We start from the raw sequence: 14,272 nt of genomic DNA on the forward strand, positions 1-14,272 counted from the left end.
GAAATCAACCATGAAAGATATGACATAGACAATGTATGTTTCCGCATGTGTGATGGTATAGCTATATTCAAGGTCAGGTCTTTAGATTTGCTGGTGAGAATGTTTGCTTCTGGCAAGAGCTATAGAAATAAATTGTACTGGATTATAATAATGCATTAGTATTAGTATAACACTAATTTTGCTTCATTTAAACCTCCTGTCGAAGATTTAGGAGAATCTAATTACAAAAATGAAATAGAATATTCATGATTATGTCTGATTATGATCATGTAAAAACAAGACTGTTGTGCTTTGGTTAACTGAGAATGAGTCGTTTCTATTGACAGAGGGAGCAGATGTTCATGGAATCCACTGTATTTCTTCTGTACATTCACTCAAAACAGCCTCACTCCTCTTCAACCTTCAAGTAAATCCTCTGAACATCAGCTTTTACTGTTAGCTGTCACTTCTATTGAGCATTCTGTTCTGCCTGTCATGCCTCAGTATTTGACGAGAGTTCATAAAACCTTGTTTCAGAATGACGCTGACGTAGCCTTTTGGTCATTTTGAAAGCTGTACATTATGGCCCTGGTTGTTTTGCATTATACTGACTCTGAGAGGTTTTAATGTGAAACTAGTATTTTGACATCCATACTTTTACCTTTGCTTCACATGTAGATGATTTATTATGTCAGACTGCTTTAGTCTTAGAAAAGGGTACATAAGAGAAATGTTTTAGCTCTATGTATACAATTCCTTATGTGGTGGAAATTAAATGTGAATGAATTTGGACCCAGCCTTAATGGGACTCAGGTGGTATTAGTAATACAGACGTTAGTTTGTCTATATGAGTGCAACTGCAGATTTTCTTTTCTGCATCAAAGTTTTCAACTCAGCACTCATAACTCATCGCTAGGGTTTGCATTTCGTCAGTTAAATAAACTCTACATCAGACTGTGAAGTGTGATGGCTGATACTCACCTGCCTTGACTGCAAGATGAATATGCCCACCTTTTTTACCAATACATCTGATATAATGTGGAGATATATGTGTACTGCTTTCTATACAGAAACTGACTTTAGTTAAGTTGTAGATTCCTTTCCTTTCCTTTCCTTTCCTTTCCTTTCCTTTCCTTTCCTTTCCTTTCCTTTCCTTTCCTTTCCTTTCCTTTCCTTTCCTTTCCTTTCCTTTCCTTTCCTTTCCTTTCCTTTCCTTTCCTTACCTTACCTTACCTTACCTTACCTTAACAGAAATCATGTACAAACAACAGCAGTCTTAGAGAGAAAAGACAAAGATGTGTTGCACCAGATTTTAATAACAGCTAATTTCCATCTGTGGTCCATGGGTAGCTGAGGACAAATACAAAATATCCACATATCCAAAATAAAAGCTAAAATTTCTGAGATCAAATATGCCCCCCCCCAACTCCCAAATATAATCACATACAACCACTCACATACAGTTTAAACATGTTCAACAAACACCTCCTAGAATCTCCCATCAGAATAACTGTAATAGCAGGGTGACAGGGTAATAAAATGGTTTGTTCAACTAATGTTTCTGGAACCGCTGAAATAAAAGCATTACATTGATATTGATATTTATTGTGAGTGCACTGTACTGTCTTTGATCTTATACTGTGTTTGTGTTGACATGAATTAACCTACCAAAGGACTACAGATGTGATTTAGCAGTTATGCTAACTCTGGCATATTTACATTGGTATCATAAGCTATGTTCATTAATGTGCAATGTCCCTTCCAAATAAATCAATAAATAAAAATACATAAAAACAATGCTTACACTGTCAGGGGCTGACAGCAAGGGTATATCCCCCCAGTTCTCTGCTCATCAACATGATAGTGGCAGAATAATGGTTACAGAACAAATTCTTCCCACAAAACTCCACCTATTGAATGAAAATGACTCTGTATGAACTCTGGATGGTAGCGAGAAAGTGAACATTTGTAAGACAATCAATATGAACCAAATTTTATCTTGACCTATTATTGCTTGATTTATGTCCAAAAAACTGATTTTCAACTAAAGCGCACTTATTTGGATGACTTATAATACTCATAGAGAAGCGGAAATCGATAGGGTTCTTCCACCAGGGTCCCCTGTGTTGGTTATCAAGGGATAAGAAATCTAACCAAATCTGTCCTAGTTGTCATGTTCACACAAAGGATATCCGGTGGCGGTTGTTGGGGTAAAACCATTATATCTCCGAAACTCAAATTTGGGGATATAATAAAAGCAGCTATACTTCTGTAATAAAAATGAATGAAATGACTTTCATCCTACATAGATCTGTCTCTCCACTGGATCATTTTAATGGAGCTTTAAACCTATTTTTGCCAATTTTTTTCTTACTTATAGGTCTGCATATTTGCTCATGCTTTTGACTGTCTCAAGTTGACCTGTCCAATTTCACTTCTGAAAGCAAAGTTTAGTTATATTCATAAGAAACAGTGGATAAGTCTAGATGGTGTTGCTGTAATGTCTGCTTGCTGTGTGATTAAACAGGTTTTTGTGTTGTGCCTCTTCATGATCACACAGTTAAACGTGGTCTTGTCAGATTAATCGTCTCTCTCATCACAGCTGATCCAAGATGAGATACTTATCAGCGCCTCCCCCTCCCTATTTCCATGTGTTGCATCATATCTGTAATATGCCCATTAGAAGCACCGGAGGCTGATGCAGGCCAGTGTATGTTGAGGGAAATTGGGACATTTCCACACAGGCTCCTACGGCTTGTGTAATGGTTTGAAATCATTTCGGACTCGTGCTGTTTGTGAGGGACTGTGGCTTTTTTTTTTTTAATCTCTGAATGTCTTTAGTTTGTCAAAAGATTGTCTCAAATCAAAGCATTGTCCTTTTTGCTACCATTTAATCCCTGTGCTTTTTTTTGTGGTGCCTTTCGCATTCCCTGTGCACTTTTCTTGACAGCTATTTTTGTCTCTGTTTTCAATTGTTAAAGTGGTGACACAGTAACACACACACACTGACTCTGTCTCTCTTTTTCAGACTGAGAATGGCAGTGCCCTCCATGAGGCAGCTCTCTTTGGGAAGATGGATGTAGTTCGCCTTCTGCTTGACTCAGGTGGGTCTATAAATGTACCTTGGCAAAACACAAACACAGTGAGCTAGCTGTGTGTTTGCTTTGTGCGCCTGCTTTCCCTGTTTTCCCTTCTTATTTTAACCTGCAGTTAGATCCTCCACAGGTTTTATTTTTCAGCAAATTTTGGCTGGATTTTGCCCTCAGGCGAACTTAAGGCACTTGTCTGCTGCATTGCTTACAACATTATGAAACTCTGGACATTATATATATAGTCCTGCAGTGTCTGTTTTTTAGGAGGCGGTACAACACTCTGTCAGTAATGTCCAGTGTCTTATTTTGTTGATGTCATTTGATTTTATAATGAGGTCAGAGGTAATGGTGACAAATAGACAACAAACAGCAACTCATTTATTATTGTATTCAACATATTTAAATATAAACAAAATATGAAAATGTAACTTTACATAAAATCAATAGCACATGGTTAATTTAGCAGTAGTGTTAAAGACTAGTTTTTAATTGTTTTACTAAAGTAGAAATACATTTACTAAGGTGAACCTGTACTTAGAAGTGAAATCACTTGTGTAAAAATCTACTCATTAAAAGTAATAATATCAAAGTAAATTGTTTGTGTAGAAGTTGCTTTTACAGCAAAACTAGAGGGTTATCTTTTGACAGGCTGCCACATTTACATTAACACAACATTTTAATGAGTACAGTACCATAATACTTTCAGCTAACATATTTAAACATCACATTTAGTGCAGATTGTCAGTTTTTATGGTTGATTAATGATGAATGATTGAAGTTGAACTGGTCCTATAATGAATGCCTGGGATTCAGATTTATTTAGTTTGCATTTAATGGCAACTGGCTTGTTGTCTTTATATACAAGATTGTGTTGTTTCCTGTTGTGTTGTCCATGAAAATGATTATTTTTTCCATCAAATTTAAAGTGAATACTTTAAATAAGCACATCTAAGTAAAAGGAAAATTACACTGAAGAATATAAACAAAAACACCTTATTACAATAACAAATATCAAGCAGTTGTAATTCACTGCTCCCATCCATACCAACAGTAAAAAGTTGCATCTTGGACATTTGCAGGTTTCATATTCCATGCAGGTCAAATCTGGACACTGTCTTCCTTTGTTAGGCCCGCTACCTCCCACCCACTTCCTTTTAGCACTTCCTGTTTCCTGGAGGACTTCCTCCATGTGGCACTGTTCTTTTGGCCTTGATTTTATGAACATCCTGCATCCACACATGGCTGCACTGGTCTGATTCACTGAACTTTAACCTACAGTATCTCACACACTTTGTGCATTGTTGTCTATGTGATGGTAGGCTGTGGAGGCTGTAGGGATGCAAAATGGGCAACGGGCCTTTTATTGTCAGTCATGTGCTATCCAGGGAAACAGATGAGGATGTTGACATTTAGAGGGTGCCAAAAATATCCTGTTATTTGCTGCATTAAGCATTGGAGTTCATTATAAAGATGAGAACCTGTCCTTAGTAAAGATACATTTTTTTTTTTAATTATGCAGTTTCCATTATAATTTTTTTGGGAGCTTATATCAGCAAACAGGGCTTATCTTTCATTAATACACCATTTTTAATGTACAGCAAAGCATAAAAGCTCTAAAAATAAGAATGGAGTTACTTAAACATATATTGAGGAGTAAAGCAAAGTATAAATACACCACATTACAACAGGTCTCCTTCAGAATCCCTTTAGATTTACCACTGAATGTGAACCATGAAAGCAGAAAACAGTCTCATCTTGTTCAATTTAATCATTCAATACTAAAAAATTGACTGTATCTCCCTTTTGAGTGAGTGTGTACATCACATCACAGTGCCTCTGTTGTGTATCATGTCTTGTCCTCGTGGGTGTGTGTTGCTTCTTGAGTATTCAGTGGGTTATTGCCTGGGACTGTGATTCACTATTGTCCACATGTGTGTTTGAATAAGTGCTTATTTATCCGGGGGAAATTGTAGTCTAAAATGCGATACAAAGCTGTTAATAAAGACTCTTGACAAATTATTCAAATCCCACATTTGTCCTCTGGCGACAGCATCTCATTCTTGTGCTGAGTAGATTTTTGTGACTAAGTGGGTGGGTCAGCAGATCTGTGTCTTATTCTCTGTGTGTACTTTTAACAGTACTTGTGGATAGTTTATTATGTCTGGGTATATTTTCGGCAGCTGGGCTTAGGTCTTAATCAATATTTATGCGTCAGTGCTGATACTGTATATGTCTATATGTGTGTTTGTGGTTCAGGGATCGACACCAATCTGAGAGACAGCCAAGGGAGAACAGCTCTGGAGATCCTGAGAGAACATCCAGCACCAAAATCCCAGCAGATCACAGCTCTTATCCAAGGTAAGACACACACTCACACACACACACACACACACACTGAATGTATTTCCAATTGGGTCATTCAGCAAACAAAAAATGGAGCATTCATGTACAGTAAGTGTCGTAGAACATAATTAAAGCAAGAATATTCACACTTTTTACACATCCACTTCCCTTCCCCGATTTGTAAAAATAGAAACGTAGACTTCTCCCAGAGGTTACTGATGTTCGCTTTAGTGGATGTGGATGACATTTAGGGCTGAACTTCATGAGGCGCGCTGACATGCTGATATTTTTGGTATGTTGATGTACAGTATGATACTGTGACTGTTGTTGAGAGCGGATGTGATCCAGTGGAGCTATTTTGTTTTCAAGGAAGTTTATCTTTTCTTGGGACACAAGAGAAGCAGTTGTTACAGTGGGAAAATGCACTGTTAACAAACCAAGGCTTTTGATAATTGTGTTCTTGATACACACAGCAGTTTAGAGGTCTTCAGATTGGCCTTCTTTGTCGAAGTGGGTGTTACTTCTCAAAAATTGTGGATCTTTTGGAGTTTGTTTATTTCTATTGCTTTGTTAAAGTATCTACCTTTAATGGAACATTTTGTGTCTTGGGTAATAATGTGTCTTTACATTGCCTATACTACCCAAACTACTTGCTTTTATTACCTCCGCCAGGAGATATTTGATCGCTTTGCTTTGTGTGTGCGTACTTGTTTGTTTGTTTGTTTGTTAGCAAGATAACTCAAAAAGTTATGGACAGATTTTCAGGAAATTTTCAGGAAATGTTGATACTGGCAGAAGGAAGAAACTATTAAATTTTGGCGGTGATTGGGGGGGACAGATCTGTCTTGGCGGAGGTCTGCGCTCTCCGAGTGCTTTTCTTGTTGTTTTTACAATTGCAACTAGGTACCCAGCAGCTGTCAAAACTAAATAGCAATTTGTATAATCATATCCATTTTGAGACTTTCACTGGCTTCAACATCTCAAGTGGTTGAATTTTTCATCCATTGTTTGACTGTTACACAACTGTTACTCTTGCTGTTGTTGGTCTGCCTTCATCTCACTGCCTTACTTGGGTTAAAAAAAAATAATGCAAAAAAAATTTGAAATATTTATTTCTTCATGGATAAATAAATACACTGCCTTGTAATAAAACTTTAAATAGTGTGCTTTGAATCTAGACAGAATGATATATACTTTTTTCAGACTGATGCAGCTATGTATTCCAAACTCTCAACAGCAGAGGGAGGTCACGTACCAGACAGTAGCACATGTAGGATTACAAAAACCACCAATGAGTTAATGCTGTCTATCCACAGACTGTATCACTCACTGAATAAATTCTAAAACTCATTGTTTCTACACATCTGTATTATGGTATCATCAAGTTTTCCCCCTCAAACAAAAACTCTCAGCCTATTATTTTGACAGTTGGGCAAAATAACACCATTCTATAATCTCTGTGTGCTTCATTTGCTGATAGTTTACATTATACCTCTGTTAGTTTAGTTCTGTTTTTAGACAGAAAACAGACACAATAAAACCACAAATTACGTCAGTTTTCCATACAGTTTTTGGTGTCTATAGCTGAACTAAAGATCCACTTTGAATCATCCAAACAAAGTCAGAACTGCCACAGTTTAGTTTGAACCATGGATTAACAAACAGCCAACATAATTACATCACATAACAACTTTATACCTTTATAAACCTCATAATCAAACTCACACATGTACAAGAAATGCTGTGATTTCATTATCTAACTCCATTATTTTAATTTAGAGATGTGTCCAGTGATGAAAACAACAACAGTCCTTCTACCCTTTATCAGTCAAAAATTGTTTCTTATTGGTTCTCTTCACAGCTTGTCAAATTCTGACAATGTAGTCAAAGACCCCATGGTATTTGTTTTCCTCGCCATGGCAGAATGACTCACATTCCCCCCTCTAGTGGTCACATAAATCTGTCAGCTCATCAGTGTGAATATATCCAGTACATAGCTCTACAATCCAATACATCAGCTTCTCTCGCCTAACTTCATGGCGCTTTAATTGTTTTTATATTTGAAAGTAGAAATAAAACAAACAAAACCAACCCTTTAAAGAATAACATTGACATGTTAATCATTCGCTATTTACAAAACTGCTGCAGTGCTGTAAACATTGCAAAAATAATCGCTGCCTAGGATTGTATGACAGTTTTAGCAGAACCCACTGTAAATGCAAGGTTGTGCTTCTTTTAGTTGTTTTCTGCAGGTGTTTTAGATGTTTTAGACGGTAGGCAGCATCTCAGCAGATTAATTTTTTTTTCACACGTCAAGTCTAATTTTCTGCTTTATTTTTATTTATTCATTCATTCATACATTATCTGAACCTGCTTTATCCTCACTGGGGTCACGGGGATCACTGGAGCTTATCCCACCTACTTATGGGCGAAGGTGGGGTACACCCTGTACGAGTCGCCAGTTCATCATGGGGCTGACATATAGAGACAAACAATCACTCTCACATTCACACTTATGGGCAACTGAGATTTGACCTATCCAATTGACCAATCATTGATTTATTATTATTATTATCATTATTATTATTATTATTATTATTATTATTATTATTATTATTATTATTATTAATAATAATAATAATAATAATAATAATAATAATAGTAACAATAATAGTAGAGGTGTGGTGTGATTTCTTCCGGATGACAGTATCAGTAAGTCACTGGGGCTCACTGAGTGATTTGATGACAAATGGTGTGAATCATATATTCATGGTCACCCTATTTCCTCACTGGACACCTATGGGAGTCTGAAGTGTTAGATAGCACATTCCACTACCAACAACAAACAAAGAAATATCTTCTGGAAAAATGTTTATTCCTTCAGTTCAGCTCACAGACGTATATAACCAATGTCAAGGTGCAATGACACAGTTCTGGAGGAAGTAAGATAGTGTAGTAGTGAGTAGTGTCTGTTCTTTTAATGTGTCCCCACCCTGTACAGTACCAGGTCTTGTAGCAAAAAAACAAAACAAAACAAACAAAAAAAACCCAGTATAATTAGTAGTGTTTCACTTTACTGCCCTCCATTCTTCTTTATCTTTTGCCTATCATTAAAAGGCCTGTTGTTGTTCTCACGTATACTCCAGTGTGTTTTGTGTGGAACCAGTGATTGTTAGTGTGAGTCTGTACCACAGTCTCCAAAAACCCCAAAGATTCTCCAGATTGCACCTTCCAAAGACAGAGTTGTCCTTGGGTGATTATGAGGCTGGGTATGAATGCTATAATCTGAGGCCGAAAGGCTTTCACTATCTCTGCTTGCATAATCTGTGGGTGTATGTAAAGCACGTAGTTACACATGATTTAAAGCACAAGAGATGAAGACGGGCAAAGATGGAGGCAAAAACGGGATGAAGAAAATATGTCAGAGCCAAAATTAACAGCAAATTGGTCGTAACTAAGAGGCACAGTCAGAAAGGGGAACACACACCAAATCCCAGGAATGTTACAAATTGGCCACATGAGGCTGACATTAAACCAGGGAAAATACAGTGATGCAAAGGCTGTTGTAGCCATAATTAGTGATTCTAGTTTCTCATTTCATTTTGCTCATTATTGAAGAATCTGATATGATCTGTGTGTAGTAGAAAAATAGTGACCATCTGCATCTGCTGATTTAGCATGTTCTCTTTCTTTTCCCTTAACCTTGAAATAAAACTGCATTAAGTGATAACATTACAATAACAATAGTTAAAATTGCTGTTATTTTACTGTGTCCTCACCCTCTGAACACTGCTTCAAACGCTGGAAGACAGACCACAGAACACAGTTATATTCAGTGTATTTTTGATGTATCCCTTTATGAGATACCACATGCAAAACTAGCAAAACTATGTCCATGACAGATGGTTCTTCTTTGGTATCCTGAAAAGCCTTCACACTCAACATCTAGAAAATGAGTCATTCATTAAAATTTTTAAATTGTTTTTCTTGCAACATACAGTACTATACAAAATATTAGATTTGTTGGTTTAATAAATTTCTAATGACCACACATATGCATTTGTTAGTCTCAGTATTAAGATACAGTCTGGTTATTGGAAAGTATGTAGCTAAATAGTAAAAGAAAAAAATCCAGAGGGAAAAAAGTGGAGTTATTTAGTGTGACCTCCCTTTGCACTTTATGACTTTATCCAATTTATTCAGACAATATGAGATTTCTGAGATTTATTGTATACATTTTCTGAAAAGAAAATGAAAAATAAATAAGTACGCTCATTTTAACCCTGCAAAAACAAGACATTTGCACAGTAAAAAAAACAGTATCCTGAATGTAGGTTTTGATGCATCTCTTTCCTTCTCTGAAGCAAATCCTTTTTTTATTACCAGCATTTTTTATTCAACCTAGGGATTGAATGTAGGATGCAGTTTTTTAACATTCTTCCTTCTGTGCATTTAAAATATTTTGTAAAGGTCATTACATTGGCCACAAAAGGCACAAAAATGTCATGTAGGGGAGTTTTGTAAATTGAAGTGTTCATTAAACATATCTGATATCTGATGATATCAAATAAATTACATACAAAAGACACAACATTATCTATGTGTGCATTACATTAGAGCAATGAAATGAAAGAAAACCTATGACTTTGGCTTCACTGCTTTAGCAACTGGCAATACCCACCTCTTTTTATTTATCATTTTATAAAATTTAACTATGCTTTTCTGTGTGGAGTTTGCATTTTCTCTCCATGTCTGCGTGGGTTCTCTCCATGTACTCCTGCTTCCTCCCACCATCCAAACACATGCGCTGATAGGTTAATTGGTTAATCAAAAAATTGCCATAAGTGTGAATGTGAGAGTAACTGGTTGTCTCTATATGTCAGCCCTACAATGAACTGGCGGCATGTCCAGGGTGTACCCCGCCTTCGCCCATAAGTAGATTGGATAGGCTCCAAGCAACCCCTGTGACCCTAGTGAGGATAAAGCAGGTCCAGAAAGTGAAAAAATGAATAAAATGTAACTGTGGTGCTGCATGAAATCTTTGGAAAATCGTGATTTGAGCTCTGTTGCTTAAATCCTGAGCAGTGAAATCAAAATTTCTCTGTGACTCATATATTCATAAATCTGCATAAGAAATATGATCATGTAAATCATCCTTAAATGTAAGTGAAATAAACAGGCCACATGTTTAAAAAAAAAAAAATCTACACCATTTCAAATATCAGTCAGAAATAGCAGCCTCATCTCAATAAACCAGAACTGGAATTGGAGAGATTTGGACTTCATCATGAAAAAGAAAGTGAATTTGGTTGTTTGAGAGAAAATGAAGAGGGAGAATGAGGGAGAGAAGGACACAGCTGTGACTTGGTGAAAAGATCAGCTGCATGCCATTTCCTGTTGTGGCAGTGGGAGATGGGAAAGGACACACACACACACACAGACGCACAAAGAGCAAAAGACCTGTCATTTACTCAATTGTACCAGTTGAGGGGCTTTTCAGTGGCCACAGGCATCTCATTATGAATAGAGTCTCATTTGATTTACAGGGCAAAATTCATTCTACTGTTTGCATTTATTAACTGTTTGTGTGGTGCAGTCCAGGAGCAGCTGGGTGTACGCTACAGTGCAGAGCAGTATTTAAGCTGTAATACCTGCCTGGATGTCTTCTGCTTTGTTTGGTAGAAGCTGCTGATGAATCAGTACAGGCGAATAAAACTGTCAGTTATTTTAATCCTTGCTTTCTGACTCTTGATGCATATTCCTATACTCATTATAATTGTATGCAAATGTGGTTGTGCATCATACATATTGAGCCCAGTGCCTGGATTCATTTTCTTGAGATGACTTTTCAACATTAACAGTGTTCCTCATTAGGGCTTAACTAGAAATCTGACAAGTGGATTCCCTGTGTAAGTGTGTTCATGTGTTTTCAGCTGCTAGTGTGTCTTTTAAGTTTATTATCTGCAGTGTTTGACTTTTTTTCACCCCACACACCTGAACCTGCTCTGTCTTATGCCCTTGTCCAATTTATTTTCCTCCACACAATTCTACCTCTTTTACCTTTATGAACAGTAGAGTGCTCTATTAGCAGATGCTGTGAAAGGAATTCTCAGTGCGGAGAAGTGTGAATTGAATGCAGCACAAGCTGTTTACCATGCCGATGTGATGGTCGTGCTATTATATTGATCCAGTAAATGCCTCTGAAATGCTTCCCCTCAACCTCCCTTCCTCCACCCTCACATCATCCTCCTCTCTTCTTCTTCTTCTGACTCGTATCTCCATTCTTTGCTCCTATTTTCCTGAACATCCTCACTCTTCTTCCTCTTTGTTCGCCAACATCTCATTCCTCGCTCATTCCTCGATTCTCGTCTTTGATCCCTGTCCCTCTCTTGACGTTCCTATAGAGTACATGATGGATGAGATGGAGAGGAAGACTATCATGGAGGAGCCGGTTCGCAAGTGTCCCATCCCTGCACCTCGAACCTCTGTCCCCTCACCCTCGGCCTCACCCTCCCTCAGGCACAAGAGTGAGTACACATACATTCACATGGATCCCGCAACCACAATAAAATGGAAATGAGTCAAAAGGTTCTCCAGGAGACATATTGATTATTTTCCTCCCAGGTAAACCAAAGAGTGGGAGCTTGAAAACAAGATTTGCTTTAGATTTCCTTTGAGAAAGGAGCAGAAACCAGCAGCGGGGATGCTACAGACTACAAAAAATAGATTTTACACTGAGGTCAGAATTTTCTTTAAGATATGCCTCAAGAATTATCATAAAAATACAGATAGTAGAAACAGATTCAAGTCAAGCCAGCTCAGCAGCCAGAGGACAAATTCATCTTTTTGTGCACTATATATATATTGCATTTTGAAGCTCTGTAGTATAAGTATACCTCTAATTATAATCTGAGGTATTACTGATTGAAAAATGACACACAGTATATATCCAGTCATGGAGAACAGCTCCTTTAGTGGTCACAAATAGACACTGCCTTTATGAACAGTCTGCATTTACGTTGTGCAGGAATGCCCCCTGTGTTATAAGCACAACATTGCAACAGGCTGAATTCCTGCTGATCCACTCTCCTCCTTTCTCAGTGACTGTCAGCACAAACCATAATTACCTTGATTACCTTGGAGACTCATGCAGGGAAGTGAGACAAAGTGATTAGCTCAGTTTGCTCCTCAACACGTGCCTGAATGACTGTTCGAACATATCAGCAATGCAGAAGAGTAGGTGTTTTGGAGCCATTAGTTCTGCTCCTATGCTTTGCCAAAGCTAGATTCTGGTAATAAATCAAGCAAACAGGAAATCAAATATCCTCAGCCAATGTCCCGAAAAGAAGGTTTGGGTAGTGGGTGGAAAATAAGGAAAAATAAGGAAAAGACAAAAAAGACCTCTAGTTTCTTTCATACAGTGATTTTTTTTCCACCGTCTGTTCATGACATGCACTGCATACTTAAAATACTGACAAAGCTAGGGAGCATGGAGTACAAACCATATGGGGTCACTTTGAAAAGTTAGGAGCAGACTTTTGTCAGTGTCATAAGGTTACTTTACTGTACACTATGTGCTGTGTGTGTATTTTCTATCCCCTCTTCTTCCTGTATCTCTCTAGATGACGCTGTGACGAGTGAGCTGTCCAAACTGCTCCATGAGATCAAGAAGTGTCGGGACAGGGACTACTCCTTTGAGGAGCTCTGTCAGACCATCTCTTCTCACTCCATGGACAGCTTCGGCAGTGGCCGGCTCTCCGATGAGGAGCGTCCAGACCGACCTAATGGCACTCTGACTCGAGGTGGCAAGGTACAGCACTTACTTATGACAAGAGTTTGGGGAAATTAGGCTGTACATATCATTGTTTTTAACCTGGGTTGCAATTACATTTGTGGGTAGGGAAGTCACAGCTCAGTTCATGTATTCATGTATTTCATCTTTACACTTAAAACAATAATCAGTTTACATATGTGTTTGAATTAGAAAAAGGATCAAAAGATCTACAACAGTGTTTCTCAATCAGCTATTTCCTTGTTTCGTTGATAAGGTTTTTCAGCAAGGACACTTCATTTCATCTGTTTTAACTATTTATACAGAATGACATAATTTGTATTTGACAGTGTCTGCTCTAGTGACACAGTCTGAAGTCAAGAAAAGCCTGCGTCAGATTCACAAGTTTCAGTGACTAAAAATGTATGTATGAAATACATACATGAATACATGTTGAAGCACAAAAACTAATGTTTTGTTTAATTCAAGAGAAGGTTGGGAAGGTGGAGGAGATGACTTTTCATGGATGTGTAAAGTGGTGTGCATGGTGCAGAGCAGACTGGATGAATAAACACAGCCTCAGTTATAAAACATACCAACTGGGATCAGACAGAATGGAGTCATGAGCAAATGATGAAAAGGAGCCTGTGCCTGTGTGAACGCTTGCAAAGCACCATTTTCTTCATGTATATGAGGATATCTTGCTACTGCATGCTGAATAAACATATTTTAGGTTCATTTTAAATTCTTGTATCAGACATTTTCTCTCTTTTTGGACATGATGCATATAATAAACAAGAAACAGAAGATGAAGTGAGTATGTGTTTCACTGTATTCAAGAAAATACAAACGCCGTTTAAAATGTGTGGAAGCACCAGAAGAAAGGTCAACATGAATTTGGAGAGAGCTGCATACTTTTTGATATATTAAACTTCCTAATTTATTTTTGCTCAATACAGTGTAGACTGAGTATAGATGTTCGCAATTTCATGCACTGTTGCATTTCTTCTAGCTGCTTTGACGACAGAAAACCCACAAACCTGTTTTTCTGCTGTGAAGTGCAAATTTAAGTCATATACCATATTAA

The 14,272-nt window shown here is 37.5% G+C and overlaps 1 protein-coding gene across 6 annotated transcripts in view; it reads left to right on the forward strand.

The window, feature by feature from the left end:
* anks1b (ankyrin repeat and sterile alpha motif domain containing 1B) overlaps positions 1-14,272 on the forward strand; it is a 258,313-nt gene that overhangs the window by 101,018 nt on the left and 143,023 nt on the right. For all 6 annotated transcript variants that reach the window (XR_003936737.1, XM_030148434.1, XM_030148435.1 and 3 more), the window contains 4 exons: positions 3,008-3,083; positions 5,328-5,429; positions 11,819-11,941; positions 13,037-13,224. Coding sequence is in view for 5 of the 6 variants with exons in the window: in XM_030148434.1 (XP_030004294.1) it covers positions 3,008-3,083; positions 5,328-5,429; positions 11,819-11,941; positions 13,037-13,224 (489 nt within the window). In the remaining variant the exon portion in view is untranslated. The remainder of the gene's footprint in view (positions 1-3,007; positions 3,084-5,327; positions 5,430-11,818; positions 11,942-13,036; positions 13,225-14,272) is intronic.

Source organism: Sphaeramia orbicularis, chromosome 12 (assembly GCF_902148855.1).
Source record: "Sphaeramia orbicularis chromosome 12, fSphaOr1.1, whole genome shotgun sequence".
In the NCBI taxonomy this organism is placed as follows: Eukaryota; Metazoa; Chordata; class Actinopteri; order Kurtiformes; family Apogonidae; genus Sphaeramia; species Sphaeramia orbicularis.